Consider the following 26,264-nt stretch of genomic DNA (forward strand, 5'->3'; position numbering starts at 1 on the left):
TGAACTCCCAGTAGTGGCTGGATAACACGAAGTCTTCTCATTTAATTTCCTCTGACAAGAATCTAATTAGTACTCATCAACAGCACTCAGCAAAAAAAAGCTAACATGTAATAAGTGGGGGCAACTGGGAATTTACTTCAAAAAAAAATCACACCACTGCTCCACACTGAAGGCAGAGCTGGCCTGAGACGGTCTCAGTGCCGATGTCCGTCTGCTTGTTCTTGCCCTACCACATCAGCTCACTGCTCTTACCCCTCAGTTATGCAGGTACTCTTTGCAGGGCTACATTGACCCAGACAATCAAAACCACTAAGCTGATTTTTAAAAAAGGCCTGTTTTTGGAAAGGTGACTCTTTTTTTAATCTCAAACCGCCTCAGTAGTCCCACATAACTTTTAGTGTGGCTCCACAAATGCACGTATTGGCAGGGCTGCAAAGGACATCATCAGCCACCTTTGCTGCCACAGTCAATGTATCATGGAACTGTACCCAAAAAATAAAAATGGGCACCAATAAAGAATTGATTGAGTAACAGCCAAAGCTGCTTCTGCCTTACCCCATCTGGTGGCCTATTGCTTACACACAGCTGGTAGCAACAGCTGTTTAGGCATGTTATCTGGAATTGCAGCTACTAGAGAAGAAAATGCCAAGTTGGATTAACTGTGTTCCTCTAAGAGTTATCTGCCATTATTCGCTGGGTCCCGTAGCAGTCAGCACATTCCTCACTCCGCATCCAAAGCGGAGCGTCTAGACACTGTGTGCTCAGATCATGCAGAGCCATCAACACCTGACTCAGTCCTCGCAGCCTACCGCCTTTAACCAAAGCAGATAAATGGAATTAATACATTTTCCTGGAGAAGGTGCAAGTTCAGAGAGAAGGGTTTTCTAACAATAAGTCCTGGGAAGAGGCAGAAGCCCTGGCTGGAAGCTGTCCCCTCGTTACTTACATCAAACACCGCAGGGAAAGGCAGAAGGCAATTCTGAACAGTGACCCACGTAGGAAGCAGCACTTCGTATAGAGCCACCACTTATTGAATAAGCAGCACTCTAGAGCAGAAGGCACCACTTTTCTTCCCTCAAAAAGCAAGGTACATTAGAAAAGGATAAACTCTTTTGAAAAGCCACAGTAGCATGATTAAATACTATTTTTCCTTTTACACAGCAAACCACACAAGGCTGAACCCTTAAGGAATATATGAACTTTCATGTGAATGGAGCCCATTAACTACCACACAATGAATGGTGCCTGTGGTCCAGAATTCATTTCCTTTTAGAAAGCAAAGAGGATAGAAAGCTTACGATTGCTACACACAAGTGCTGACTCATTCAAGGTCAGTTTACTTCTTCCCTGGACAAATTCCTTCTTTGAGACCCAGGCTACCGTGGTATTTCAGAAGAGTATACTCTGCTGAAGTTTTGGTGGGAGTCAGGAAGCAGAATTTTCAAATAGCCAAGTAAATAGCATGATAAAATAGTATTAGACTGCTCAAAGGAAGACTTTTCAATTAGTAAGTTATGATAATACAGATTGCCATATTTAAGTCTCACTTCTCAGAATTTTCTGTTTGTTTAACAAGGCAGGAATTAACTTTAAAGCAGTTCCTGAAATACTAGCAGAGCACCATATTGCTTCAACAGAACAGCCCTACTTCACCCTGGGAATGCTTATTCCCTAATTGACCTATTGAATAGCTCCTATATTCCTATATATCCCAACTCTACACCTACTTATCCTGGGATAGGCAGATAGGCTGTTTTCTACACCACAGTCTTGAAATGTGTTCCTTTCAAGGACAGGAGTATTTTTTAAAAATAGAATTTCCATTAGTTGCTTGTTTATATTTTCCTCTGAAAAGAACAGAAAGTTTTAATTCATAGCCAACCATTAAGTCTACAAACTGAATTTTCATGGTTTCAACCAGGAATTTCCTGGTGATTTTTAGGAAGGAAGCCTGAAATACAAGCTTTAATTCACCTCCCTTGACATACAAACTTCCTCTCAAATTCATAAATTATTTTTGATGCCAGGTCAGAATAACTTCTGGTTCAATACCGCTACCAGCATGTTTTAATATAGCAGCTTACTGGCAAGGTCTTTTCAGTATAACTAGGAAAGAAAAAGAAACGTCAGTGTTAGATAGGGAGGGAAAAACACTCTGAAACTCACTCTTAGGATTTTCTGCAGCTTGCAATGAACCCTGAGACCTTTTAAAGGTGCTTAGGTGCCTGACTGCTGCCGAGACTCCAAGCTCAGCTCCAGTGACAGCTCCCAACACTGCTGTACATGCAGCACCCGTAGCACTCATGGCCTGTGATGCTTTTTGGTAAGCGGATCTGCTGCACACCATGTTCAAAAGGAACATAGATAGACAGACAGATAGATAGATACAAGGAGTACATTGCTCCAAGACAGAAAAAACAGCTCTTTGAAACATTGGTTTCTTTAAACACACACGACATGTTCCTGCTGATGTCAATGTGTTCATTTGGAGATACAACACAGATTCCAGCCAAGTCAGTAACAAAAATGTTGTTGTCAGAAGCCAGGGCTTCAAGTAGGTGGGTCGCCTGAAAACAGCTAATGGCTTCTGGGTTGTTTAAGCCACATTAATTTAGAAATATGGTAATATTTACTAATTTTTTCCAGAAAAGCATCACATACTTCTTCAAATGCTTGTTCTTTCACTAGCTCACATTGTCTACAAAAATCAGGATTTGTAGCCCAAAGCAGGAAGGGGGATATAATTTAATGCAATACAGTTGTATCTTACATAGCTTTGAGGATCAGGAATGTTCAATGGAAAACACACTCCATTTTTATCATTTAAGCTTTTTTAGCACTCTGGTCTTACTTGCTGAAAAGTTTTATTACTTCTACTGGATGCCAGTAGCAGGTTTATTTAAAAGAGGCAGTCTGCCTTTCACAGACTTTCTAGCAGTAAGTGGTTTTCACATGTAATAACTATTACATACAGCATTTAACGGCTTTAAGATACCTCTGGGACATTAGTTGGCAAAAATAAAATACAATAACACAAGCAAACAACACGGTTAGAATAATGTGTCAAAACAGTTTTTAACACCTGAGTATTAGCCTTCATCAGAGAAAGGAATAGTCTAGAAAGACGACTTCCCCAGCAGCTGAGAGCTTTCCCAGGAAATACACACTCCTGGAAACTGTCATGCCATCTGCTGAGAGATTATGAAAGTGCAGCACAATGAATGACGTATCTGAATGAGTTCTCAGTGCTTCCGAGCATTCTGTGTACTAGTTTAATTACTGTAATATTGATGTTGAAATGGGTGCTACTTATGATCCAATTCAAAAGGAAAAAAAATCTGCTTGAATTGTGTAAGTTACCCAAGAATTTTCAAATAACTAGCTAGAACTTCAACTATTGATATTCAGCAAGTCGAGGACACTAAGTCACAGAGGTCCATAACGAAATATTGTTCCAGTATGTTAAAGAGGTAAGAATATGAAGTGGCAAACCCAATCTATTAATTTGGCCTGGACATTCTAACTTTGCAAAAACACTGGTATTAAATAGTTGTGTTTGTTGGTGGTTGTTTTTTTCTCTTTTTTTTTTTTTTTTAAAGTTACTTGATTTTCTGCTCTACATCATTACAAGCTGGGAAAAACATATCTAGTTCTAAGTCAATTTAAGCTACAAAAGTTTATTAACAAGTCTCAAAATAATAAACAAATGGGTAACTGGCATTCAGTGGAAGTGCTTCAAGTGACAGCCTGCAGGGTTGAGCCGTTACCCCAAAACCCCAGCGCTCTCTTCGCAAGTGTTTGGAGGTAGCAAGATTATTTTCACAGTTGGTAACAAAAGAATTGCTGAGAACTAAAGATTGGCAGAGTAATAGTTCCACAAAGGTCATCACTTTTTTTTTTTTAATTTACCAATCTGCCAAGCATATAAAACCAGACATGCAGTTTTGCTGGGTCACAGTGGCAAGTAACAAACACAAGCTCCCCCAGAATAAGCACCATCCCAGGGGATATATGGAAGATGAGAGAGGAGGATTTTTTTTCTTATTTGCAATGAAGCACTATATCCACTTCTGCCCCAGATGACACTGATGAGTTAGAAGAGGTTCAGAAAAAGTCTTCTAAGGGATTCAAGATCTGGCAAGCCTACCATAAGCGGAAGGCTAGCACAGCCTGCTTTTCCTCTAACCCACAACAGTTTCAGAACTATTGCAATCCGAGTCTTATTATTAATTATTAAAGGAAGATTTACAGTAATAGTAACTTAATTCTTTAAGTCAGACAGACAGACCTAAGCAGATCTGCTGGACAGCAACTGTTGATGTAGCAAATTCAAACTGCATGCAGTCATACAGAGATATTCTCACAGAAAACTGCAAAGGCAGCAGTGTATTGATCCAGTTCTAGCCTGATCCTCTAATTTAACTTCTGAGTAATGCTATTCCTATCTATAAAGAAAAAGAAAGAATGCAACATGAATATTTTCCTAAGCAAATACAAACCAGATGAGTTCTGTCCTCAATTCAGGGACAATTTTCACTACAAGCACTGAAGAAATGCGTTACTAAAATGGTTCAGCTTGCTCAAAGAATAAGACATGAAGTTGGCACTCATTTCTGAGAGACAAAGGGTTAAAGCAGTTACCCGTTTCCTCAACTGGACGACTACTACTATTGTAAAGTCCGTATTCAGCTGAATTCCATCAGGCCATGCTTTCTTAACACAATCTGACATGTACCTCTTCAAGATCCTGGAATTTTTTTCCTCCTCTCTGCCTCTCAGGAGTAGACACTAGAAATAAATACACCCAAAAAGCCAAATGGTAATCCAAATGCAAATTAATATTTAATTATCCAGTTGGGGAGACAGATGACAAGACTGAATAATTTCTTTAAAAAAAAGAAAACAAAAACACACTCACCAGGTCCTTTGCAGACAATACAATACTGGTTTTTTGTTTCAAGTTCATAACTTGGCTCTTAAAATAGTTGATAATGAACCAGCAGGCATTATTTTAAATCAACCAGTTTTATTAAATGAGCCAGAAAGGAAAGAGGCAGGGCTAATGACCAACATTCCTTGATGAATTACCTAGCGGTGTGTGGTAAATCTCTGGGCGTCTTTGTCTTTATCCCCAAATTTATCCCTTACTTATTTCTCAAGAGGTTAAAGGACATGGGGCTAATTAAGGAACCAATCCAATGACAGACAGAATCATTCAAGGTAAGGCTGGTTTTTACTCTTTCAAGCTTTTGCATCTCTGCCTGGTACTTCTTAATCTAATTTAAAAAAAAAAAATATTACTGCTGGGGAGGCGGAGGAAAAGTGCTAATCTTGTCACGGTCAGGCAGGTTGAAATTGCCATGCAGTGCTGGGCAAAATGCTACATATTTGTAATTTAGCCAGTAAGAAATTCCTTAAGCCTCTCTTGAATGGCAGGAATGTCTCCAGCTTGTCACTTTGAATTCATTCACTACACAGGTTCAGCGTCTTGGAGAATAATGCTGCCAAACTAGCTGAAGAACTGAAATATTTGCAAGTATACATAATACCAAAAAGATTACTTTAAGCAGATCTAAATTTTCACATTTAAAATTTAACATCTATCACAGGTGTCAGCAGAGGCCTCCCCAGACCTCCACCCAACTTCCCCGTCCTCCAGTGCCGCGTGTGGCTCCAGGCACTATTTTCTGCCGAATTAAGCCTTGGAAGCAACAAACGCAACTGCAACGATCAGCACTGACCCTCTTCATACATCCTTGGCTCAACCAGGAAAGCAGAATAAGGTGTTTTTTAAATTAACATTGACCTAAAAAGGACTTAATACAAGCTGTTAAAATCTGCTAGCTGGTGGGCTGCAGAGCCTCATCACTGCTTTTAATACCCACAACTATGGGCACCTACAAATCTTTGGGAAGATTAACCCATCTCCTGCAGCTCCGAAACAGCCACTGACACGTGGTGAACCACCATTTTCCCAAGGTCTGGTAACTCAGCCATCAGATAATACGGCTAGACCATTTTAAAAAAAAGAAAAAAAAAGAAAAAAAAAAGTGCTTTGAAGCTGTAACAGAACAAACTTTGCAAGCTCTCCTTAACTTTGTGGATGTTATCATGCCACCACAAAGACAGCAAATCCTCAAGACCACCAACTAGGGTATATACCACCAAGAACCTTCTAAAAGGTGATCAGACCTCAGACCTCCAGATGCCTGTATAGTTTTGTGCAAGTATATCCGTCTTCCCTCCACGTCAAAAATGTTATTTCAAACTACCAGGTAACTACTGTGAACTTACAGGGCGACAGCTCTATGATAAGGAGCAGTTTCTCAGCTACCTTCCCGCTCTATTCAGTTACCTGTGCACCCTGCTCACAGTATCATTTGCCCAGGAAATACCCTGGTCCCCTCCAGCAGAATAATTCAGTAGCAGCACAGTTTGTCCCTCCTCTTTGGGAGCTGTATTTTATGTCACAGTGACCACAGCTTAAGAGCCAAGATGGAAAGACTAGACATCTTCATCAGCAACAGCATTTCTCAAGAGCTAGGCAAAACGTGTATTTGCATCCATAGGAAAAGGACAGTTGGGACAAAGGGTGAAAGCAGTGTTTTGCACTAGCAGTGAAATACTTCTACACTGAAGCATGTTGCCCCCTTGAATTCCATGCATTTTTAGTGTCTAATAACCTAGGTGTTAAGCAAGAGTTTACATTTTACCTCTATTACTAACCACAGACATCTAGCACCAGTGCTTGTTTTGGAACAGCTTTCAACCCACTAAGCAAGCAAAAGATTTAAGGCCTGAGAGATACTTTTACTTACATGAAAGGCTTAGGAGACAAGGCAGGCTTTCGTGGTTCTGCAGTTAAATGCAAGTTTTTCTTTATGATGAATTTGCTGTAGGCTTAAGTTACGTATACCAGAGTCACTGAGCGTAAGTAACCTTAGTTTAAATGTTCTATTTGTAGTTCACCAAGACTCGATCTGGCAAATCACTTGTCTAAGTTCTCAATTGCAAACACACACCATGCTTACATAACATACCAGCACACACTACTATCTACCATTGTCAGGTTAGATTAAATTAACTTTTAATCAGATAAGTGTGTCCACAAACACACATTTGCTGTAGCAGATGCTACCACACGTTTATCTTGACATCCCATTGTTCCTGTTCTTCAGAACCATGAGTTAAGTCCCCTATACAATGAAGTTTTATGGTAATTATTATACCAAGAATACTATTGCTAACTGCACAGCCTTCCCTGCTAGGCAGGACTGCACTACCACCACAGGTCACTCTCTGTAATAAGCACACTGGAAAAGGACTAGGAGGAGGTATTTTTTTGATATATGTCCGTAGCTATTAACATCACTCAGAAGGCACGCTTGGCATTTCAAAAACGAAGAAATACAGGGTATCTGATGCAAAGAGCTTATTGTGGTGGTGCATTTAAAATCTGAATGAACAATGACAGGAGGGTGAAGGCAAGAGGCCAGCCTGGTCGCCCGCACCCTTCCAAGCAGCGTGGCCGCAGTGCTGCACTCCTGTCGATTCGGGAAAAGTTGCTGTAAGGGGAAAGATGAGCACGAACTACAGCAATGGGACAGCATTAAGGGAGAGACAAATGGACCCGCTCTGGTATCAGTAGTGATCAGCCCACACTGCTGCCATGAGATGGGCAAAAACTGTTGGAATAATAAAGCAAGAGCGGAAATCCAGTAAACAGTATCCGATTCTAGGCTTTGAAAAGAAGAGGTTTCGGCTTGTTTCGGACCCCAGGTGAAAGAAGAAAGGCCACAATGACAAGACATAACAGTAAAGAGCTGTGTTTCTAGCACCGAAAGAGCAGTAACGTCTATCATGAAGACACCAACCTAGGCAGCGCGGCAGGGGGAATCCTAAGTGGGGTCTTTAGTGGCAGAGAAATTTTTAAATGTCCAGCATATTATAAACATTATTGTACACAAATACACTATTAACAATCTGTTAACAACAAATACCAAAAGTGTTTTTGTAGCCTATATTTCCATACATATGTTTTTATATACACGTCACATTTTGGGGTGAACTGCCCCATTAGCAAGAGCAGGCACTAAGCAGGAGCACAGAGAGGAGAGATCTCAAGCTGCAGACCAACAAAGCAGGACCCGCCTTGTCCAGATCCCCTGGAGCAAGGGAACTGTTTGCTCGCTCTCCAGAAACAAGGATAAAAGGGGATGTTAGCATCCTGAAAGGGACCTGTTATATCATCCGCTGGTCAGGAGACCTGCTTATACCTCACTACCCACAAAGTGTTTGTGGGGCGTCCAAAAGACGTCTGTACCACTGCAGGAACACGCCAGTCCGTGGAGCAAACACCCACTGCGGGTTCCCATCCCAGCCCTCGAGGCTATGCTTCGTAGCCACATCTGACGTGGCTCTCCCATCTCAGCGCCTGTGCCAGATGTAAGTTACATTCTTAAATTCCCAATGGCAGGCAAAGAGGGAGGAAGAGAGACATCAGAAGCCCAGCAGATTTCTTATCGTGCTATTCATTTGGTGTGAGAACACCCAGGAGGAAGGGGAGGTAAACCAACCGCAACCTCAGGAGCATTAGCATGCAGCAGCAGGGACAGACTGGGACAGGGACCACACCATTTCACCACAACACATCCAGTTTAGGCTTCCATCAACCCTCGTGCCATGGCCTGGTGCATCACTTTAAAAACACAACAGCACAAGTGTCGCATCTATGCCCCAACTGAGGAACGCCAACAAATAACATGGAGGGGGAGAGGGAAGAAGTGTTCACCCTGTTTTCCACCTTCCATCTGCCTAGTGAGACATGCAGAGGGCTGGATGTCAGCTGCCCACTGGTAACATTTCCAATTTTTCAAGAACTGGTAATGTTTTCAAAGGAACCAACTTGCAATTCTGTGGGCCAAAGCTGGCCCTGAGCCTCCTTTCCTTGAGTCCTGAGGATGGTCCAGTGCATCTCCTCCCATGGAGGACATAAGCCTGCTCACACCAGTTGCAGTTTCTGCAATACCACATTATGTTTTGGGCAGGCAGGTCCAAAGTACTTAGGGGACTGCGTTATGCTTGTTCCGAACAGTAAACTTTATCCAGAAATCAGGCAAAACAATACAAGCTGCACAGCATTAGCTACAATTCAATTTTTGTAATGTCTCTCAATGAGCAAATAAGTGAGTCCCCACTCCTCCCCCAGCCCACTTCTCTGAATTGCTGTAATAAGTTTACTTTTTGGACCAGTGCAAATTCTGTAAATAAGACTACTTTGAGACAAGTGCACTTATTAAAAAAAAATAAAAAAATGAAGAGAGCAATCTTCAAAGGCAAGCCTTAATCAACATCTCAGGTCTGACTACTTCCATCAGCAGAACTTCTCAAAGACTAACCCAAAAAACAAGTAGAGGATCTTGCAAGCTTTGCTTGCGAGAGTGATGGCTGGTAATTTCAGCCTTTAGAGTGATTCCTTGGTTTTCTTCCCCTGGATCTTTTAGATGAAGGAAACCCCTTTTCCTTCTATGTCTCTTAAAAGCATGTAAAGGGTGGTGAGCCCTATACCCATACTGCTACAGCGCAGCTTTGGTGAAGAAGCCAGAGGGACATTACATAAAACTCTGTATGCCTCTACAAGTAGGCATTTTTGCCTGCTGAACAAAAAAAAAGACAACACACCTAAAATCAGCTGCCTAGACTGACACAGAAGACTGAAAACTATCCTACAGACGAGGCTAGGGTATCACTGCCTGTCAGAAAGGCAGGGAGTTGTCCTGCTGCTGCCCGTAGCTTGGCAGGTGGGAGATCACTCGCTCTACAAGAATCCTGCAAGTTGCTTTGCAGGAAAGGGGGCTGGGAGCAGGCGAGGGGGGGCATGAAAGACACGAAAAGCAGAACCCAACAACTATATCACATCCACAGGAGATGCTCCCTAAATAACTGTCAACAGACAGCTGCTAGGACTACAGGAGAAAAGCTAATTCCGTGTTATCAAGCAGGAAGACGGTAACAGATGAAGTCCGAGACAGCTATGGGGAAGCTGATTAACAGACCAGCTTCACTACAAACCAAGAGTATATTCTCTCAGTTTCTAATAGCCAAGGATTTCACCACCTTTAACAAATTTAACTCCACAAGGTATGGGATTAATAGCAGTAGTGTTTTGCACATGGATGACTGAGGAGCAAAAGGACTAACCTATCATCAGGTCTCAGTGACTGCAGGCAGGGACCTGATGCACGACCTCCTCAAGTCCTGGGCTAACCCTGCTGACAGAAATACAGCAACCAGTTCCCAGAGATCAGCTCTAGAATACTAAAGTTGAGATCTGCAGCGGTGCTTCTGCTCCAACAGATAAGGACTCCTACCAGACGAGAGAGTAACTGCAATCAACAACAACAAAGAGAACAGCTTCTCTTAATACCAATTCTTCTCGTAATACCAATTAAGTATACAGAACCAAGATACACCTGTATGGAAGAAGCAACTCCATAAAACCACCCACTGAAGAAATCTTAAGACAAACGCTTTGCAAAGGTTAACTCTTTTAAATAAAAATATAAAAACTTACTTTGTACCTCAGGAATGGATCCTGATCCAACATTATTAGGGCTTGGAACTACTCCAACGATCAACATTTTGAGTTATATGCTCCTATTTCCAAGGCAGAACAAGAAGTTGAACTGCAGCAGAAGCAAAGAAACTCTTGTGACATCTCTCTGTAGCGTTTTTCCTCAACTACCAACAAGATATGGATGAGAAGGTGCTTAAAGGTAAACCAGCCTGTACATCGGTGAAGCTAACATCAGCTCTGCAGAAGGATAACTGAAAGCCATAACAAATCTTCCTTTTGCTATTAGATTCAAATAGATACTGTTTCAAATGCATTAGACTACTCCTTGTCCATCTCTTAATTAGGCTGTACACAGCAACACAAAATTTAAATTCCAACAGGTCATTTCCTACCTTGCCAAGCTACATTACTTGGCAGAGAAGTGATGCAATAAGAAGTCATTACTCAAGAAAATGAAATTCTATTTATTCATATGGCCTCGAACATACCACATTATGTAATTTGGAGATTCCTATGCAATGTGACACAGATTCATATGTATTTCTCTTTCTTTCTGTATTGTTTCTAAATTAACATCTTACACACCTTGAAAACAAATACAAAATGCAAGCTCATTAAAACCTTTCGCTTCTTTTTAAACTAGTAATTCCAAACTACCATCCTCAGACATGCAAGTATTATTCTCCTTCTCACATTGTGAGATATGGGAGAAAGGGCAAGTCACACAATGTAATTAAAAACACAAAACACTGACAAATTCAACAGGCTTGGAGTGGGGTTTTTTTGATGCTAATTTCCAAAACAAACAACAACAACAAAACCAGCTACTACATTTGGTCTTATCTGTTTGTGAAGTAATATTCAAAAAGATCCCTCTTAAAGAAAGCTGCCTTGCAGATTAACATTTCTGAAAGTGTAAAAACCCCCTTTTTGTCTCTCTCATTCTTTAAGGTCACTAAATCCAGACCATTTGGATAATAAAGTTACCAACTTAGTTCCCTATTTATCTAATTAAAACTTCTGTACCGCTCATATGGAAAATTTGTCTACAGCTAAAAAACAACTGAAGTATAAAAAGCAGCTGCAGGGAAATGATGTCACTCGTACAGCGTTACTGCAGACAGAGCTGGCTGTCAGCGTATCGGCACCAGGAAGATCCTGATTTATTGTTAATCTCATCTTTTGAGACAAATAACCTATTTAAAAAAAAAAAAAACACCACACAAAAAAAAAATTATATGGACCTTTCAGAGAAATCTTACTCTCACTGAAGCACCAGTGGTAAATTTTCAGCAAGATCATGATTTCAAGCCAAGTATTTTGTACTAAATTATTTTTTTTTTTACAGAACTGGTCCACTTTTATCAGTAAGGATAAAAGGATGAATCTTAAGCTGCTTCACCCACCAAAAACACAAGCAGCACAACTATGCAAAGCAGCTTCTCTTCTCTCATGCGCAGAGCGAGACCAAGAGGACTTGGTTTTGCTAATTTTGGCTGTTATTTATGTAAATGTGGGTGGTGAGAAAACAGGCATCATTTTGTTCCAGCAGGTAGCTCACATGTACACAACCATCACCTTCAATGCACAATTTCATCACCAAAAGGCACTTGTTGCCAGCTATTACTTTTAATTCACAAGCCACTTAAGCATACATTCTCTTAATTTTTCGCTCTACAGGGTCATGCACGCTGCCATTTGGGCCAAAGATGACCGCAGAGGAGGTGCCCTCCCTCTTTCCAGGAGACTGTGCTCCATCAGGAGGGACCAGGGGACAGATACTTCTTTCGCAGTCCTGGAGGACGAGGATTCAGGCTCAAGTCCTTCGCGTGAAGTTCCCTAGCAATGCTCCAGCAGGTTACAGATCTGCATGCAAATCCTATGACAAGCCAGTTCCCAGTAACCCTATAAGCAAGCATCACCTCTCAGCTGCAGTGTCTTCTGTAGTTCGTCCCTCAGAAATAAAGGGCTGCCTCCCCTCCTCTCTCATATAAAGAGGCAATTGTAAAATTAACAATATAGACAACTGCTAATGCTTCTTCAAGACATTACACTCCTTCCTTAATGGTAAAATATCATCAGAAAATAAACACCTTCCTACAAGTCTTCAGAGAGGTTTAAAAAAACCCCTAGAATTCATGTCATAACATATTAGGATGAAACATGTAAAAATCTAACGTATGCTTATTTAACTAAGTGCATTACAAACAAAAAACCTATTTCATAACACCTATACATCTGCTGGATCTGAATTATAACTATGGTGTCATAACCTGGAAACAAGTTTAACAAATTTTTTATACACAAGCATTGCGCGTAATGCAAAAACGTTAGACAAAATAGCTCTTCCCAGGCAATTTCAGACTCCTTACTATATGCACATACGCTCAAAGTATATCATATTTAATTTTTAATGGAAATGTGTGTATGTATATAATTTTTTTTTCCCCAAAAAAAAATTCAACTGTCACCTTTTTGCTCCTAGATCATAGACCATATGTGAGTATGGCTCTAGGGCCCCAATTAAGTATTAGTTTTGGCGCTATCAACACAACACTGTAACGCAGATTCAATAAATAAAAATCATCCTACATTTCCTCCATAAACCTGCACACAGACTGCCTTGAAATCCTGAGCCTGCAAGCCTATTTTAAAACTAAATCTTTGAATACGTACCATTGACATACAACAGCGATGCACAGACTACAAGCATATTGTAACCAGGCTCAATTAACTTATCTGGTAAGAATACGCTTACCGATTGAAAGGGGTTACTAAACATCAGACTGAAATAAAAAGATTTAGCAATAATGCAGAACAAATAGATAACTCTTCAAAACTAATGAAAATTTAAATTTTCATGAAATATGTCAGCAAATTTCTCCAAAACATTTTGCATTCTTTTACTCACACATTTCACATTGCTTTACTCTACTTGGACTTACCCTGTGCATGAAATTATCTCTTTTCTTATAGCCGTTCAGGTTTTTCCCCCAAGTAATTAGCAAGCTACATCCCCTTTGACAGAGGGATACTAACAAGCTCCTACAGTTTCCAGTAAGACAAGGAACCCAAAGCTACTAATAGCAAACAAGTCATTTAAGCAAAAAAGGATTACGAAGGCTCGTTGCAAGAGGCTGGAAACTCACCCGTATTTCAGATTAAGGCTTTCTGAGGAGCTCTTTTGTAATGAGTTTTGACTCCATTTTACAAAAATATTTCATTGTTTTCTTTTAAAAACCAAAATATTGATTTGAATATCTATTATTAATGTCTTCTTTTTGAAAATAACCAAGTACTAGAAAGATGGAGAAGTATTTTCCAAAGGGAAAATGTCAGAAACATTAGTTTTGTAGCAAAACCTCCCTCCCGAGATCTCAAAGTTTAAAGAAAACAAAAGTCACACAAACTTTTCAAAAAAGGTTTTCCATTCTTCACTACCAGGACACCAAAATAAGCTGCAAAACAAGCCAGAGCGCCGCTTATTTGCAAAATTTCGTTGTCGAAAATCCCTATAACCATGTCCCTATTAAATAAAGGGCATTTAGATGAGCGAGAGCTCCTAAACAGAAAAGCAGAGAGACCGGCGTACCTTGAGGACCTCCATGGGTACCTGGGTGGCAGGGGGCAGGCTGGTGGGGACGCTGACGTTGATGGCAGGTGTCTGGCTGACGGGTACTCGCTGCTGCATGAACTGGGCTGCTTGCTGCTTCTGCTGCTGCTCCCGACGCTCCTGCTCCTGCATCTGCTCACGCATGAGCTGCTGTCGTAGCAGGATTCGTGAGGTCATGCTGGAGGAGCTTAAGGGAGGCTTGGAAGCGCCAGGATGCTCGGAATTGCTGTGGGAAGACCAGAGAGATACAGCTCAGCTTCCACAAGCAGGATCGCGGCTCCAGCGGTCGGAGCTTGCAGAATTACACCGGAACGTGGGGCGGGATGGGTGAGGATACGGCTGCACCATGCGAGGGGGAATTCGGAGCCGACCTACTTCAGGTACTTAGCAGCCACGTTAGGCTGCCTTAACTTGACTGCAGCTAACCATTTCCAAACGCCAATATCCTGCTGTAAAGAGCTATTTGCTATTTCAATTTTTACAGCAACCATCCACGAGAAAAACAAATGCTTTTATAGATAGCAGCAGGCACTCACATTCCTTTTTTTAAAAAGTAAAAGGGCTGTATCAAGTCTTATGATAGGTATAGATAATACTCCAGGTCTAATGATCTGGCTCAAAAATAAACAGATAAATAAATCTACCTCTCCCATGAAAGCACAACACAACAAAGTTCAGTTATCTTCTGCAAAATACTACCTTGGGGTTGGATTTGCTGGTGGAGACACTTCATCGCTAGAAACCAGACCCAAAAAAACCAACCAAACTCCCACTTCAGGCCTACCAGCATCTTCCAAGCGCAGTGAGATACAAGAATAGGCACAATAAACCACAATAACAGCTTTATTTCAGTCACACGTTTTAGGCGTATCAGGCTGGCCCGAGCTAGCACACTGCACTGCTTCAGCACCTAAGAGCCATTTCTAAGCCATTGGCAAGCAAAGCTTCCTACCAGACAGCATGGGACAAACCATGGGACTTTGCCATGGACTGCAGGGACACCTTCTGAAGCAACCCATCAATTTGTTAGCCCCCAGAACTAAAATCCATTTATAAGACATTTCTGTAGCGTAAGGCAGAATAATTAGGATATGTAAATACCAAGCTGCACATCCTTGGAGGGAAGGATGTTGGAAGTGGGTAAGAATACATGGCTCCATATAAAAGCGAGCCATAGTGCATATAATTCAGGATATTTGGTTTCTGGTTCTGACTGCTGCAGCTGATTGCCGTCAGCCCATGGAAGGAATGGGCTCATTAGTCTATAATGATGCAGAGCCATGCCTGGGGAAGGCAGCAGTAACCCTCCCGCTCTAGGAGGAGGCTGCTCTTGAAAAGCACTGGAGCCAGAGGCTGAGGTTAGGTGCTACCCGCAGGATGCTGACGCACGGCTTGCAAAGGAGCCCAGGAGCCAGCATCCCTTCAGGTCTCGCCCGGAGGCTGCAGGCACCGACAGCTACTTGTGCTTGGACATCCGGAGCCAGCGCTGCTGGAAGTCTTCTGGCTTTGTTTAGGACTGATGTTGAAAACGGTTCAGAGCAGAAACCAAAAAGGAGAACCCACACTTACTCCCCCAAGAGATCAAACTCTGCTTTTCCAGAGCACACATTTTGGGGGCAGGGAGGGAGGGAGGGGACCATCTTGCTATTTAAGACCTGTCAGGTTGAAACATTCACAAAGACACTGATCCTTTTGATAAAACAAGAGAAAACCTTTGTGGTGAAACTAATGCAGCTGTGGAATAATCGCACTAATTAGCTGCTCAAGACAAGTCATTGACTGTGATACTTGTAAAAAACACCACCCTTTCAATTAAGGGCAAAGCAATTCTCATATCTAAACCCAGCAGCGTGTTTCCTGGCTGCACATCTGAACCACTTGCACATTTCCAAACCAAGGACATGCTTTGTTTCCATGACCAGGACAGTTATAGACCAGTGGCCTCCCAATTTTTTTTATCATGCACTGCTACCAGGAAAAAGTGTTTGAGCATGCACCCCCAATATATGTATATTTATTTATGAATTTTATTTATATATGTATTACTGAAGCGCTAATACTTTGTTCCTGTCCACCAATAATATTGCACTTTGGATACCACTGTAATAGAAGAGCAAAAAAAGGCACTCATGCTGCTTTTAAAGGAAGGATTCATTCTCCTCATGTTGAGGAAAAGGTTATTTTGTATCACACTAGGCAGAATTCTCATGTGTGTGCTACTGGCATTTTTTTTAATAGATAATGCTGCAAAATTGGTAACCCAGCAGTTCCTCCCACCTTCTTTCATTTTGAACTGTTTCTCCACCTACCAAAGCCAAGTGTGCTGAAAACTGTCTCAGAAGAGCTTTCCCATATACTAAAATTTTGGGGAATGCAAGGGAGAAGGAAGGAGAAAGGATTTCCATGACATTTCAAATAGCCCCTGCCAGGGTTACATGATTCACTTCGCTCACACGATTACTGTACCTACTCACACCAACAACTCAACAACTGCCCTTACAGCTTTCTGCCGGCGATTCAGGGGTCTACTGTTGATAGAAAATCGTCAACAAAAGCTTCAAATATTGTGTCTTCAAAAGAAACAATAACGCCAGAAAATGCTGTTCTGTCAAATTCTTCCCCAAAGGACAGAAACTCTTCCAGGTTTTATTTCTTTTGTAATTCTGTTCAATATTCTAGTTATTCACTGGAAAAAATAGCTTAGATGTAATTAGGTAGGTACTGCAAGATTGGGCAATGTACTGTTTAAACAGGTATCTAAAGAAGAGCAGGCACCGGCCAGGAGAAGAAGAGTCTGATCTTACTCGCATCCAGGACACCAGATTTTGGTGGCCAGATGAGCGGGAAGAAAAAGCTTGAGGAGATAACCAAATGTCCTGTTCATCCTTATTTCAAAGGAGAAGCCAGAAACCAGCGTAGCTACAACAGAGCCGCGAGCTCAGCAGACACATCCTTCTCTTATTTGTGCACGTTATAATTTTACGCAGCAGAGGCGCACAAGCCCTGAACGCAGGCAGCGCTGGCAGCAACGTGCTGCCAGATAGCAGCTACTGCCGCCGACGCAGTTGGGTTCAAATAATGCTTTTATCTGGGATAAAAGCTGCTGCACAGCACCTGCCTGCCTGACCAGATGCTCCTGTCACAAGCCCTGTGAAGGAAACTGGACAAACACAAGACGCTCCTGCCATGCAGATTTCCCATTATTCATCCCCGGGGGCTGTAAAGCTCCTGCCGCGGGCAGGGCGGTCTCACCACACCAGCACTCATTCCACTCGCCACGGGCGGCACTGATCAAACGTGGAAAACTGTCTGAAACTTTGGTATGTCACCCGCTAAGCCTGTCCCATGCACAACACGGACTGTCCTCCGGCCCAGCTTCCCTTCCCCACCGTGTCTGCTCCTCTTCTCAACCGCAGGATGCTCCACGCAAAGCTCTGAGGTGGAATGGAAGATGGTTTGGGCTTCATCACCATGTACCCTCCAGAGAGCAAACAGGAGGTTTGTCAGAAACTCAGTTTTCCAATTAAAAAAGCAATTAAAAACTTGTTATGTCAAAGGCTTCATCAGTTTTGAAAATTCATATTTTTAAAGCTTCTTGACCTTTACATGCTGCTGCACAGGCAGATCTTCTCCCATGATCGAGCACGGTGCCATGTACCACAGTACGACCCAGAACCTGGACACGTGGATTCAAAACTCTCATACGTGAACTGATTCACCCCCGGATTATGTAGCGTTGGTAACAGAGCCCACACACACAACTGATACACGATGTGATTTAGATACTTCCTGCAAACATGGTTTATGGATACCATTTAATTGCAATAAATGAAACCGACTCATCCTTTTAATTGACATATGATTAAACCAGTTATCCATTAGCAGTCTAATAACTCTCAGTCTGTATTACACTATGCTTATTAGTTATGAGTGTCATGTGCCAATCCAATTAATCATGAAGTGATAACATTTTATTAAATCAGTTTAAATTACATATCCTTTGCAGAGATGCCTGGGAAATGTTAGTTACTGCATACATAAGTTATAATGCAGATGGCTGTTGCATAATAAAACGCAACTGATCAGATTAAAATCAAGTTTGATTTTGTTGCCATCAACTCAAGAGATTACAGAGACCATACCTTTTAGAGCCTAATCGGCCTTCCCAGATGTGTACTGATTATTTTATCTCTGTCTCCTTGGTCAAAAAGACAAACTCGTCTTTTGTTGGTCAGTTTTGTTTGCAGATTCTTATAAATTGATCAAACAACTTCTCTGGTTCACATGCATTATTTATATGAGTTGTCTGGTTTACAAACATTATTTTGCATTAGCTATGTATTCATTAAGAAAATTCTCCAGAGATTTTGAACTAGAAAAAATTATTTAACTCAGCTTGCTTTTTAATTACTGGTTTAGGTTTTGGTTTTGTTTGGTTTTTTTTTTTAAAGAAAAAAGAAAAGCCCCCAATATAAGGTTTCTTAAATGAATTACAATAGTGAAAACCACAGACCAACTCCTCAAACCCAAAGCTTCCTCAAACAGAGATGAACAAGCATCAAATAAAATGCATTTTAAAAAAAAAAAAAGAGCTTTCCAACCCACTTGCTCTGGGCAGGATCGACTACCCTGCTCTAAGCAGAGAAATGGCACACAAGAGGGAGGCTGCTGTTGCTCTCCTCTGTTCATGCCAACTGTTAATGGGTTAGTCCACAGAGAAATCAGCCAAGAAAAGCAGATTTAGCACCTCAAGAAATCCACTGAGCTGCACCAGATCTCGGAGGTCAGAGATAAGAAATAACACGGGATTTAAATGCTTGTGTTTCATGTCTTACCCTTACCCCATTCATAATTATTTATAGAGAAAAGAAAGGCATCCATGTTTAAATATCTGATGTTAGCATAAAACTATCATGATCTTTAAAGCAAGCAGATGAGAGGTTGCCAAAATTACAACTCAAATACTTGGCTTGACCTCCAGAAGGCATTATCAGAAGAGACCACTGCACAGCTCCCCTTCCAACAGCCCTCCTCTTCAATGACCAGTAGAGTTCCTCAAAAGTAAAGTTAGTTTGCCAGATTGTTTTCAGTCTCTCTACCAAGCAGTAAAACCTCAAGAAACTTTTTGTTGCCAGTACTATATATGTGGCTGAAGCAACAACACTTCTAGCAGCATCCAACCTGCCAGCCATCATCACTGTTTGCCACAGAGAGGTGACAGAAAATGGAAGGATACCAAAAGAAAAAAAAAAAAAAATGCAAGAGGGAGCCAGATTACCCCCAAAAAAACCCAAACCCCGAAACCAAAAAACCCACAAAGAACAAAAAAGCTCCCTACACAATTTCTACCCTATCTTCAGCTAAAGCAAGGGATTCTAAGTACAAGAAAACTACTAGGGCATTTTCCCTTGAGCACTTTGTACTTCATTCCTAAAATTTAATAATTGATTGTGGGTCACAGCGATGCTCCACTCCCCACACCAACTGGCTGGCGCTGCTCAAAGCATCAATGTTAAAAAAACCCAAACCAACAGTTGGCACCCTCGTCTGTCCTTTCTTGCCAAGGATAGAGCAATTACACCTAAATGGTGTGGAGACCTTTATCAGCCTTTATATGAAAGCAAGGACTACGTTTCAGGCCTCTATATGAAAGAAGGTTTCTGCGTTTGAAGGTTCCATGTTTAAAGAGACACACTGCCTGCTGTTACATCTGCTCCATCATCAAGGTAAAACATTTTTTTGTCCCTCCAGTGCTTTCTTATCCTGACCCGCACCAGCTCAGAGCTGCTCTCCTGCAGCAGCACCGCTTACCCTACACCATGGGCTGCACCCGTAGAACAACCCTCAACCCGACGGGCATCCATCCATCTACCCAAATGCAGTGTGCACCTGGTCAGCAGGGAGAAGGAAGAAAAAACCCTCAAACATCCACCATGCAGAGCTACTACCCAGGAGCTAAGGGTTGAATTACAGATCGAATGAATTCAGTGGATACACTTGTCTTTAAGAAAAAAAACACAACAAAACACACACAGCAAAAACCAACCACACAAACAAAACACTTCATTTAATCCTCAGCTAAGAATTTTTTTAAGTAGCTGTACACCATTTAGTAGTTTTCCATTTTTCTTCCTGTCTTTAAAACACACCTTCACAAGCTGCTGAACATAATGCTTTCTGAACTTAATGAAAACCTCTCTCATGACCCAGGAACACTCAGTAAATAATTATTAAGCTCTGGAGGTGGCTTTTGCATGAGTGTTGACTTAATAAAATGCCGTGAGTTGATCTGCTTGAATGCCCATTTACTTGGGGACACAGCTTGCAGTATAGCTTGGAAAGCTTGATCACCACCAGATTAAGGAACAAGGTAAAACTAAAGAGGTTCAATCTAGAAGCTGCAAAGGTAATATTTTACGATCCTTTACTACCAGTCCTGTTAAAAGGGAGATGAATAATTGCAAACCGAGACTATCCTCAAAGACTTCTATATAATAATCACTATAATGCACCAAGTCTTTTTATGCCTAAACTGAACCTCCATTAGCCCAAATGTGTGTTTGACATGAAGTTTCAGAAGGAGATATATACATGTATATATATTTATAATTTTTTTTAAACATGGAGTATTTTATAAGTCTTCCCCTTCTGAAAGTCACCATCATTATCTCAGCTGGTCAGCCACAGCTCCTGTGGCTCTGCAGAAGACAGTGGCCAGCTCCCAAGCACAGTATTTTCAACTCCCAGAACACAACCTCCATCACAACAAATCAATCACGCAATCTGCTCACGGTGCCGTCGCTCCAGGAAAGCACGGCTTACAGACAGCAGCTGTCAAAGGAGCAGGGCACAAACATCTGAACTCTAACAGCTTCCATCTTTCCCCCCCCACCCTCGTGTCCAAGGGCTTTTGCTGAGCACCCTTGGGTGAAAGTCAAGCGGTGTCCCGGCCGGCCGAGTCTCTAGGGGTGGCTCCAGATAAGGACCTGGCAACTCAAACCCCCACAGAGCAGCGACAAGGGCAGCGGAGCCCGGTGCCTGCTGGCATTGCAGACCTGTGCAATCCAGCACCTACCGAGAAGAGACGGGGGTTGAGGCAGCCACGCACAAGGTCTTCAGATATCACGAAATGACTCCGAAACAGCCCAGAAGTTTGGAGTCAGCATCTCGCTACATCTTGCCTCACCTGCATGAGAGTATTGCACAAACTCCTGATGGAGAGAGCCTGGAGCAAGGTGTGGGTCTGCAGCAAGCACAGATAAATGCCCGGCACTACTGCGGGCTGAGCGATGGTGATCCTCAGCCCCGCGCCCAGGTGGCTGTACCACCCTCGCTGTCCCACAGACAGACAACCCCCTGCAGGTCTGGGAGAAACGGAAGACATGGGTTGCCACTGAAAGCCGTTCTCCCATTCATTAATTAAAAGGGGTGTGATCAGGCCATTAATGCCATCAGAGGAGTGGATAAGGACTGTCTGTAATGGCACAGTTTTCTCACGATCTTTATCACTAAAAAGACGAAGGGAAAGGGTGGGTGCAAGACAAATTTGTTTTCTGGGACATAACTCCTTCGCATTCAAGGTTCACCTAGGTGAACCTCCACCTAGGAACCACTACTGGAGGTGCATCTCAAGAGCTAGACATGCATCTGTAAAAGTACAGAGGCTCAATGTGATGGTGTACACAGTTTCCGTAGTTTCACCTCTGCTCAAACAGGCTAAATCCCTCAGGCAGAAAAGGAGCAGGCAGGTGAAGACACCTACACACACAAATACCTCAAGCTCCCAAAAATGTTCCATGAAGGGTTAAAGGAATTCAAAAATGTAGCTGACTGCGTTACCCAATATTGCTTTGGTGCTCTTCCTCAAACTTTCAAAGCCATCACAAACGTAGAGAATATATTACAAAAAAAAAAAAAGGCATGAGGCGGATTTGTCTTTCACTTGAAAGCCTGACCAGTCACCTTGTCAAAGGCTTTTTGAACCATTTTTCAGACACCACGTCTATGGGTACTTCCCTCTCTAAAGAGCTCTACACACATTTGCAAAACAAAAAAACCAGATAACTAAAACAACCAAGAGGTGATAAAAGAATAAGCCAGGAGATAACACTCCACTAACAACCTCTGTAGTTCTTGATTTTGTAATATAGAATTTACCTTCTTTTATCTGGGTAAACAGAGAAGATAACACCGTCGCAGAGAGGGAAGATGACGTATGATCACTGCACTTTTTGATACTCTGCAGCTACATAGTGCCCAGATCTGACTCCACATCCCCTTTCCATCACATCTTGGTTTAGAAATTATCTATCACTTACACAGTCAGATGGTGAGTTTATTCACAGAGGCAGCTCTGTGAATAACAAGATGACCATGTTGTGTTCACAGCTTGTACCCGTCATTCACACGCTCAGGTTCCCTCCCAGCCAAAAAGCCACCGCAATCCTCGAGGCTTACAGTGACCCAGCAATTCCCAGCCTAAACCCTTCCACTCAATCGAGGTTTTCTGCTTATTGAATCCACTGTTACAGTGCTATTCAACACTTTCCAAAGAAGACGAGGCAGCTGAAAGCCTCATCTCGCGCAGATGACATCCTTGATCTGGTATGCTGAGCAAACAGGATCTTAAGAAGCAAACGGGAAAGTGTTTATGGAAGACTTGCTTGAAATGATTAAGAACTCCAAACAGTCATAACGAAAGCCGCAAAGTGAATTCACTGCTCAGTACGTGATGGGTCGGTGTTATAAGCGTGTAGGACTTGCTTGTTACAGTGAATACTACATGCAAGGGAACAAACAACCCCTAACACATTACTGCAATAACTCTAACATTAAAATAATCTTGGACAGATATTATGCAAACTCTCCCTTCAATCTCTAGCCACAGTGCTAGCTGTTCATTACAGGACCTGATCAGATCGGGGAGTGTCCTTAGCAACTTTTCTAACAAAGCAATTCTCCAGACTGCAGAAACCAATTCCTCAGCATCCACACGTTTTAAACAAACTCCAATTTTTAAGAGTCCTTAAGCATTGCTCGTAGTTATTCTACATTTTTGGCTATTTGTAGAAGAGTTATTGGGGCAAGAGGATTGTTTTACTGTGCAGGCTGAATGACTGGGGGGGAAAAAAGCCTTTTTTCAGCAAAAAGTTACTTTACCAACCATTTGGATATTTACACTGCAATTGTGATTTGCAATCGCAGGACAGATGTACCAGTCTTGCTGCCTTGGGTATTCACAGTACAGACAGGAAGGTGGGATACGCTCCAGCTGCCCAGGTAAGAAAGCATTAGTGATGTTTAAAAACTTGCTAATTGAGGCCAAGCAAAATGACAGTCATTCACTGGAGGAACTACCCAACTGCAAAAAACTACAGAAGAAATAGCCTTCAATTCCCTTGCTTAGGCCATTCAATGCGACCTACAACATCCCTGACATGGGGTAATCTCAAACCAAGGCTCTTGGAGAAAGCAAACCCCAGCAGTCCATCAGCTAGCACTGCTATGCCACCATGGGATCCAGCAGCATCCTCAATACAGTCACATCCACAATAAGGTCCCTCTGTCCCCAAGTACCTATCCCAAATCCCAACCACTCCCAGTTCAGGGATTTCCCCAAGATGGGTAAGGTTTCTGTGTGCTTACAACCGTCGGTTGTACGCCGTGGGTCACATCGGAACGCCTCAGGGTCTGCTCTGCAGCTGCACAGCATGGCTGGGGTAGGTCAGTGCGAGTGTTGGTTAGAGGACCACTTCACCCGCCATCCAAAAGCTGTAAATTCTATTTTAAGTTCATGACACCTATATGAACTGCAGTCTTTCACAGAAATATTTAGTATTGATTTAAAGCCTGGAGTACTGGGGAACTGGCATCTCCAGGGACTGTTCTGGCAATTCCCCTCCGCCCCTGTAGAAAAAAATTCTGCACCTTGTTTCTAGCCAGAAACTGTTCATGAATACTAGGGAGAGGAAAAGAGGAAAATAATTACTTAAACTTAGGATCGCATGTAAATAAAATAAATACCAAATCTAAAACATGATACAGAATGAAGTCTCATTCAAAATAAGAACATGCAAGCAACATTTATACTTTCCAATTTCAAAGTGTCAAAATATATACAAAAAGATCCTCCTTAATCTATTCATAAGTCTTTTCTTAACAACTCATAAATACAGCCCTGCTTAATTTCATTTTGCCATCACTCTTTTGTTCTGCATCTGTCTCATGTTGCATCTAAAAAGCATAAGCTCTTCTCAAAGAAGAGACATCAGGAAAAATCCTCAGAAACAACTTGATGCAATCAACTAAGTTCTTAAAACTTAATACAGCTGCTGCAGTTCTAGAAAAAGCCTGTTTTAAAGTAAAACTATTCAGCATGCACCATGTTTTGCACTGTTTCATGACAACTGAGACATGCTGTCTATGTAACTTGCTGCAGGAATACCACTTCTTACTTTTTAAAATACATTACAATTATTGGCCTACTTTTTGGGGGAAAAAAAAAGCAGCCAACTCAAAACTCTTTACAAGCTTTTTTGTTAGACCCTCTTAATCTCTTCTGTACTGCCAGAAGCATAGCACTTGAATGGCTATTTCTGTTCAAAGCTATATTTGTTGTGGAACTACTGCAAACTCCTGAATCATGTAAACAGAGGCAAGAGCCAAAAAAAAGTTTCACTGGACTTGAAGTTCACATCTGCCTTAGTTACTAGGACAAAAAAATAAAGGCAGGCACTTAGTTTATAACCGATAAATCCTGCAAAGGCTACAGTTAATCATGAATTATCGCAACAAGGTTTTGTTTAGTCTGGTTTATTTAGCATTCGTGACCTTGGCAAAGTACCTGTGGGAGCACCCGCCATTACTGTGGAGCAGCAATTCACACCTTCTGTTATTTTAGGCTACAGCAGACGACTATACAGCACTACATTAGTCAACCAGGTTTATAAGCTGGCAGCAAAGTCACCTGGAAATGATGTACAGGTCCAGACTTGCTGGAGCCCAGCAGCCAACAGTACTGCTGTCCCTAAAAAGCCGTCTTATAACAGCTCTCAGTCTGGACTTGGTAGCAGCTGCACGTTTCTGCAAAACAAATGCTTGGCAAACATGCTGCTGGGAACAAAATGACCCCCCTGGTTCTTTAGCTTCTTGGTTGCGAAAGGTTAGCACTAGAAACCATCCCCTCACCTCAACCTACCACTTTGGATGCAAACTTCACCTTCTCTTCACTCACCTTCTTCTATTCCTCCTGATCCTCCTCCAGCAGGAAGAATCCCCAATATTCCCAATATGCTGGAAACTATGAAAAGCCCCCAAACAACAAAAACCCATGCAGGTACTTGATCCCAACTTCCCACAGATTTCAAAGAGCTACCACTGCAGGCAGGGATGAATTCTACCAAGTGGTCTTTGGCACTGAACCGTAGAAGAGATACTACAAGTACAAGGACAAGCAGCATATTTTTGGATAAGAATGGAACATCATAGGTGGATTAAGGAAAACAAAGTTTGCCTCATTATCCACAGAAAAAAAAACCTGGATTAAATCGTAGTACCCTGTTTTTGCCATACAACCATTTGCCGAACTCAGAAATTTAGTAGCTGCCTGATACTGAATTGCCAATATGCGTCAAACACACTGAAAATGTGTTTCCCATCCTTTTAGAGAGGCTGCTGCAAAGTCACATTCAGGAACTGCAATTGGTTTTCCAAGTACCCGGGGGGGGGAATAAAAATCTATTTTTAGCAACCTCCAGAACAAACAAGATGATTTGTTACTCTTGTTTTGTTTTTAAAAGCAGATAATAAAATGTCTTGTCCATTTACACTTGCATTATCTCCCACTTACTGTAGTTTAAGATTATACAAATCAGTCAGGAAGAGTCAAAAGATACTCTACCTTAAAAGCATTAGCCTTATATACCGTTAAACTTCTGCGTTCCTTCTCTTCACAGAGCTACAACCTGGTTATGCAACACCTAATCTTAATAGAAGGACATATATTTGGTTTTGCCTAGAATTGACATTAGAGACTACTTAAAACTGTATTAAAGCCAGTAGGAACCTCTACACACT

The 26,264-nt window shown here is 41.8% G+C and overlaps 1 protein-coding gene across 6 annotated transcripts in view; it reads right to left on the bottom strand.

Annotated features, from left to right (window-relative positions):
* Positions 1-26,264, bottom strand: part of MITF (melanocyte inducing transcription factor) — a 111,418-nt gene that overhangs the window by 36,136 nt on the left and 49,018 nt on the right. For all 6 annotated transcript variants that reach the window (XM_072875839.1, XM_072875838.1, XM_072875843.1 and 3 more), the window contains one exon: positions 14,169-14,415. In XM_072875839.1, the coding sequence (XP_072731940.1) occupies positions 14,169-14,415 (247 nt within the window). The remainder of the gene's footprint in view (positions 1-14,168; positions 14,416-26,264) is intronic.

Source organism: Ciconia boyciana, chromosome 11 (assembly GCF_034638445.1).
Source record: "Ciconia boyciana chromosome 11, ASM3463844v1, whole genome shotgun sequence".
Taxonomy (NCBI): domain Eukaryota; kingdom Metazoa; phylum Chordata; class Aves; order Ciconiiformes; family Ciconiidae; genus Ciconia; species Ciconia boyciana.